The following is a 7,208-nucleotide window of genomic DNA, read 5'->3' as shown; positions in this document are numbered from 1 at the left end:
TCATCTCTACAATAAATCAAAAAATTAGCCAGGCGTGGTAGCGCACGCCTGTAATTCCAGCTACTTGGAAGGCTGAGGCGGAAGTATCGCCAGAGCCTAGCAGGTCGAGGTTGCGGTGGCTGGGAGCGTGCCACTGCCCTCCAGCCTGGGAGACAGAGTAAGACTCCAACTCAAAAAAAAAAAGTAGCAATCATTAGGACCAATCAATTTAAATACGAAGACCTGTAATTACTGTAACCTCAACTATTTTAAATTATTTTTCAGTCAGGCTCGGTGGCTCAGCCTGTAATCCCAGCACTTTGGGAGGCCGAGGTGAGTGGATTGCCTGAGCCCGCAGGTTCGAGACCCACCTGGGCAATTTGACGAGACCTCATCTCTACAATAAATAAATTTTTTTAAAAAATTAGCCGGGTGTGGCAGCGCGTGCCTGTAGTTCCAGCTACTTGGAAGGCTGAGGCAGAAGGATCACCGGAGTCCAGCAGGTTGAGGCTGCGGTGGCCGGGAGCGGTCACTGCACTCCAGTCTGGGTGACAGAGTGAGACTCCAACTCAAAAAAAAAAAAATTATTTCTCAGCTTAAACTGTTTTACATTTTCTAAAATGAAAGAAATACCAAGTCAGTGTAATGGTAAAAGTATTAGCAATTTACTTCAAAATGCTAATATTCTTGCCAAGAAAGTTTAACCTAAATCTAATCACACAGACACAATCAGACAAATACAAATTGAAGTCTGAAAAAAAAAAGAAAAAAGAAAAAAAAGACAAAAAACAGCTAAGTTGAACTATTCCAAAATATCACTGTCATGAATGGGGCACAAAAGTATAGGAAAGTGTTTGTGATTCAAGGAAGCTTCAAAGACAACTAAATGCAACCCTGGATTAAGAAACTGAGTGAAGGTCCGGCATGACGGCTTATGCCTGTAATCCCAGGACTTTGGGAGGCTGAGGCAAGGATTGCCTGAGCCCAGGGGTTCCATGCCAGCCTAGGAAACTTGGCAAGTCCTCATTTCTACAATAAATCAAAAAACTAACCAGGCCTAGTGGCACGCACCTGTGGTTCCAACAACTTGGAAGCTGAGGCAGAAGGACTGCCTGAGCCCAGCAGGTTGAGGCTACAATAGCCGTGAATGTGCCACTACACTTCATACTTCAACCTAAGCAAGAGTGAGACTCTGACTCAACAATACCAACAAAAAATTAGGACAATTGGGAAATTTTGAAAATGGACCAAATAGTAAAATGGACCAAAAAGCTAAACTTCCTATGTGTGATTATTTGATTGTTGTTATGTAGAATGCAGCTAATCTTGTGAGATACCTAATGCCACGTTTTTGGGCAAAGTGTCATGATAAAACAAATGTGGCAAAATATTAATAATCAGTACACCTAGGTAAAGAGATACAAGTATTCACTGAACTATTTTTGCTACTTTGCTTCAGATTGGAACGATTTTTTAAAACTTTACATGGAATGAGAACTTTTTAAAAAAGACTTGTCTTAAGTCAGTCTGAATAGTATATTATGTATACCATTTTAGTTGTTCCAATAATAGGCAGTATTTTTGAGGTTGTCATTTACCAGAACTCTAAGAACTTTCCAATTTACACTTTCAGACATAGTTATGATAAGAGGTCACAGACTAGTATTTTTATATTTATATTCAGATTTTCCAGTTATTATGTATTTTTAAATAAAGCTTGCAGTTTGTGAGTAATTTATCCTATCAACTGATTTACCACATAGTCAAATTAAGCTAGAAAGAAACCTATCAATAAGAATTTGCTGGCCCGCAAACCATATCACAGCAAAACAACAGAAAAGCTTAACAAAACCAGAAGATAACCCCCCCCAGTAAAGACTGATGAATTGGAAGAGTTAAGATACACCTTAGCTAGGAAGACCTAATGCCCTGGCTTACTCTTGCTATCCTTGTCTTTTCTGATGCATTTGTCCCAGGCACAGTGTCCCAGTTTACATGCAACATTATATGGTATATAGCACCTTTAACAACTTCTGCTAGGCTGGGCGTGGTGGTTCAAGCCTGTAATCCCAGTACTTTGGGAGGCCAAGGTGAGGGGACTGCCTGAGCCCATGGGTTCAAGAACAGCCTGGGCAACTTGGTGAGACCTCACCCATACAATAAATTTTTTAAAAATTAGCCGGGCGAGGTAGTGCCTGCCTGTAGCTCTGGCTACTTGGAAAGCTGAGGCAGAAGGATTGCCTGAGCCCCAGCAGATCACGCTGGGGCAGCTGTGAGTGTGCCACGGCACTCCAGTCTGTGACTGAGTGAGACTCCAACTCAAAAAACAAAAAAAAACACTTTTGTCGTATAATGACATTTAACAGTTGGTTTAAGGTGAAAAAAAATCAGTATAACATGAACCAAGTTAACTTCTACTTTAGACAACATACCATACATTATAATAGATGCATCACTGTATCATCAATATATTGAGATAACTGCCCTTACTCTTTCACAAAGAAAGAAGAAACCAATGTTTTACTTATTGTGGAATATAAAATAAAATCCTGCATAGTGGGAAGAATATACTGGAGTTAGAATCAAAAGGCCCATTTAAATACCAGTTGTTGGCTGGATGTGGTTGGTGGCTCAGCCTGTAATCCCACCCAGCACTTTGGGAGGCTGAGGCGAGAGGACTGCCTGAGACCAGGGATTCAAGACCAGTCTGGGCAACTTGGTGAGACCTCATCTCTAAACTAAATCACAAAAACTAGCTGGGCGTGGTGGCGTGCGTCTGTAGTTCCAGCTCCTTGGAAAGCTGAGGCGGAAGGATATCCTGAGCCTAGCAGGTCAAGGCTGCAGTGGCCGTTGAGTGTGCCACTGCACTCAGCATGGGCAACAGAGTAAGACTCCAATTTAAAAAAAAAAATTAGAAAATATGACATCATCTTATCTTCTCAAACTCCTTTTCCTGCACTGACTTCTACTCTGTTCAGAAGCTGGTCAAACTCCTAGTAACCCAAGATGGAGATCCCTATGTATTTGAACTCCTCTCACAACTAATCAGCTGCCAAATTCCAGATTCTGCTTCCTCAGTATCTTATACTCTTATCTCTTTTCTACCATCATTTTAATTCATGTCTTCATCATCTTTTGCCTAGACTACCAGCTGTCTCCCATAAATACACCTATCCATTAATCCCAGACCAGATTATTCTATCACATCAGTACTCTACCCAAAAGCAGGCACCAGGTCCATATCTAAAGGTTTATGCACAAATTCCTCAATCTGACCATTCAAGAACCTCCACATCTGGCCCCAATCAGTCTGCTATAAATGTCTTATATAAACGTAACTACCCCCGTACTTTCCAGACTTTGTGACTTTACTTCTGCTGTTATGCTCATAATACTCATCTATGCCTTTTAAAATTGATTCCATTGTTTAAAGTTCAGTTCCAATGGTGATCATCCTCACCTAGACATTACAACTACCTCTTTTGAACATTCATGATACTTGCATAATTTAACAATTTTGATTGCCAACAGTAAATTGTATTTATTTATTTATTTGAATTGGAGTCTCACTCTGTTGGCCAGGGTTAGGGTTAGGGTGAGCTTAGTGATCACAGCCACTGTAGCCTTGACCTGCTAGGCTCAGGCAATCCTTCCGCCTCAGCCTTCCAAGTAGCTGGAACTGTGGGAGCACACGACCATGCCCAGCTTTTTTCAAAAAATTTATTGTGGAGACAAGGTTTCATCAAGTTGCCCAGGCTGGTCTCGAACCCCTGAGCTCAGGCAATACTCTCGCCTTGGGCTCCCAAAGTGCCGAGATTAAAGGCTTGAGCCACCACGCCTGGCACCAACAATGAATTTTAAAAGACAGTTTACCTATGATCATCAACCAAAATTTTTCCTTGTGCCTATTTTAACTAGCAATGGCTATCAAGTACGCTGTCTTAAGGAGGATTTGCAATTACCAGAGGAAAAGGAGAATGGCAACACATCTTTTACATTTAGGGACCAGAGTTTCCAAACTGGAGGTCCATATAAGGGGGTTTGGACTTCCACTATATTAAAAGATGTTTAAATTCATTCAACACTTAAAGGCTTGGGGTTTTCACATTAAAATACCAAATGAAGACCTAAAACAGTGGTTCTCAATCAGGGTAGATTCTACCCTACCCCACCCCTGAGGACTTTTGGCATTACCTGGAAATATTTTTGAGTGTTACAACTGGGCAGGGAATGTTACTGCAGATGCTGAACCTTCTACAATGCAAAGGACAGCCTTCACAATAATAAGTTATCTGGGCCAGGCTCGGTGGCAAAGCCTGTAATCCCAGCGCTTTGGGAGGCCAAGGTGAGTGGATTGCCTGAGCCCACAGGTTCGAGAACCACCTGGGCAACATGGCGAGACCTCGTCTCTACAATAAATCAAAAATTAGCCGGGCATGGTAGTGCACACCTGCAGTTCCGGCTACTTGGAAGGTTGAGGTGGAAGAATTTCTGGAGCCCAGCAGGTCGAGGCTGCGGTGGCCGGGAGCATGCCCCTGCACTCCAGTCTGGGTGACAGAGTGAGACTCCAACTCAAAAAAATAAATAATAATAATAATAATAATAATAATAATAAGTTATCTGGTCCATATCATCCAGTGTCCAGGTTAAGAAATGGATCTTGAAGTACTGCATGCATCTATGGGTTCTGCCTCCCAAAAGAAATTTTCATATTTTTTAAGGTGAAGAACCCTGCCTCTAATAAGAGAAAATACAGTTCCTCCAATTCCAGTGATGCGGCCTCCTGCAAGCTACTTAACTTCTTTATGTCTCAAATTTTTCAACTGTAAAGAGGAGATAATAATAGCACCTACCTCAGTGTTTTCAAAGATCAGATGAGGCCATGTAAGGTCTCTGTAAAAGTGTGCCAGGCACATAGTAAGCAATCAGTAAATGTACCTACTTACCTTCTTCCCCTTCCTAGTGTCTAGTGCCACATATGAAATATCAAACATGCTCAATAAATGTTTAATCAATGAATACAAAGTCTTGACTTCTTGGGATAAGCACTAATGAGTAAAGACACATATATTCTTGTATAGAAAAGAAGGAAATGAAGTTAAAAGGGAGCATTTGCCCACCTAACCTCATTGCTAATTCTCAGAACACTTTTAACCTGTAAAAAAATGCTCCCCCCCACTGGATTCTCAGTAAATATGCCTTACAATCTCCTTAATATGTTCCCTTTCCGTGCCTTCCGACCAACTAAAGATCCTCAAACACAAGGATGGGATGGAATCTTCCTTTGACTCCCATGTCATCCACCTCATATTAGTTATTTATGCACTTCTTATAGTCATCCTATTGGATTTGTACAAGCCCTCTGTGGACATGGACAGCACTTGACTCCTTTTTATGTCACCCAGGGGGCCTAGAAGACCTTAGCAACTAACTGGTCCAAGCCTCTCATTTTATAGATTAGACATAGAGAGGCTGAGTGATTTGCCAAGAGTCAAGGTCATATTGTAAGTGGCAGAGCTGGAATTCAAACTCTGATATACAGTTATACAGACACTCAAGTTCTACTAACCTCTAATACCATTAAAAAATTATATTTTAATCAAGTCCTAGAACACCTTTATAGGAATTATTCTGATATAGTTACCTGACAAAGCAAAAACGGAAAGAGAAATAGACCCAAACCCCTAGTTCTACTCTGTTGCTGAAAGTACATCTTAATGAGCCAAACTTAGTTTTCTTTAACGGTCCAACATATTAACATTTTCTTACTAGCTTTTGACAACAAAACTTATTTAAATGTACGACAGCTTATTTGGTCTGTGATGTCAGGCTTAATTTTCTTTAAACGAGTCCATAATTATTTTGAGTAACAAAAATCTCTTATTGGGTAAAGCAATGATGACAATGCTTCACTAACTGAACACATTTTTTAACAATCACTTGAACAAATTAGTATCTATAAAACTCAATAGGACAGCAATTTGCAACGATTCTATATAGTAAAAAATATTCAGATAATTTAAATTGGTAAGGTTAAAAATTCCAACATAATCCTAAAACGTACAATTATCAAGAGCAAACTATATTAAGATCTGAGATTCAATAAATTTTATTTTATTCTATCCAGTGGGAAAAAAAGCTGTTCACTGACTTGGTTAACTGGTCAGGTTTCTCTGAATGTCCCAGTATGATGCAAAAGAAAAAGATGAATAAGAAAAGACAAGACTGTAAGACAGAAAACGAATGTGAAAGGGAGTGAAAATACAGTACAATTCCTTGATGCTGAATCAATTGCAGTTCGAAAAAGCTAAACATTTCCATAAAGGTATCGTTTTAAAAAAAAAAAAAAAAGGCAAAAAAAAAAACCCTTCCCTTTGCAGTATTTTCAGTTGCCGGAGCAAAAGCACTCAGGCCCAAGGGGACCGATTATCAATTATACAGGGAACCGATTTTTAATTATTTTTACCGGCTGATAAAAGGAGCACAAACATAGGCACAAATATAGTTTCAAATGAAACAAAACGCAGCTTTATGTTTGGTAAAGTTCAAGGGCAAAACTGTTTCCAATGCAACAGAATCCGCCTGAGTACAATGCGTTGGGGGAAAAAAAAAAAAAGCGAACACATAGTATCTTTTTATAAAGGCAACAATTTGAGCTACAAAGTAATAACGGGGAAGCCAAAACAGTTTGACAGCCCGCCATAAGGGCCGCCTCAATCATGAGTCACACAATGCCTGCAACCATTTACAATAGTAATTAATGCACAAGTCCCCTAATTAAATTCTAAAAGGGTGAGAATGCTTTAACTAAGTTTACAAGAATTGCTTTTCTTCTTCTTCTTTTTTTTTTTTTTTTTTTTTGAGGAGAGAAACACACACGTAATTACGTATCTCCTTGCAATCCCTCCTTCCGATATTCCCTCAGGCCCCTTCTCTGAACCTCTGTTCTCTGCGTGCGAAAGAAAACGACACGGGGGAACTTCTAAACCCAGAAAGGGCGAGCAGAGGTGGAAATACACGATTATAATGGGGCGGGAAGACGGAAAGCTCGCCCATCTTACCTGCTAAGATTTCTTTCTACGTCTTTGGTAGCTTTAGCTTCCAATTCTCTGAAACACAAGACAAAAGCAACAAACAAACAAACAAAAAAACAAACAAAAAAACGAGATGCGCGTGAAAAACGGGAGCCGCTGCGGCAGAGGCTCGCGCCGGGGCCGGATGGGGGAGGG

At 40.3% G+C, this 7,208-nt stretch overlaps 1 protein-coding gene across 3 annotated transcripts in view; it reads right to left on the bottom strand.

Moving 5' to 3' along the window:
* Window positions 1–7,208, bottom strand: part of TNRC6A (trinucleotide repeat containing 6A) — a 222,134-nt gene that overhangs the window by 99,662 nt on the left and 115,264 nt on the right. For 2 of the 3 annotated variants that reach the window (XM_008070484.2, XM_021718783.1), the window contains exon 2: window positions 7,041–7,088. The exons of the other annotated variant lie outside the window; for it this stretch is intronic. In XM_008070484.2, the coding sequence (XP_008068675.2) occupies window positions 7,041–7,088 (48 nt within the window). The remainder of the gene's footprint in view (window positions 1–7,040; window positions 7,089–7,208) is intronic. 3 annotated transcript variants of the gene reach the window in all.

The sequence above is a fragment of the Carlito syrichta genome, unplaced genomic scaffold, assembly GCF_000164805.1.
Source record: "Carlito syrichta isolate Samal-C Ts95f unplaced genomic scaffold, Tarsius_syrichta-2.0.1 Scaffold313449, whole genome shotgun sequence".
NCBI classification, from domain to species: Eukaryota; Metazoa; Chordata; class Mammalia; order Primates; family Tarsiidae; genus Carlito; species Carlito syrichta.
The sequence above is the reverse complement of the archived record's forward strand: the minus strand, read 5'-3'. Positions and strand labels throughout refer to the sequence as shown.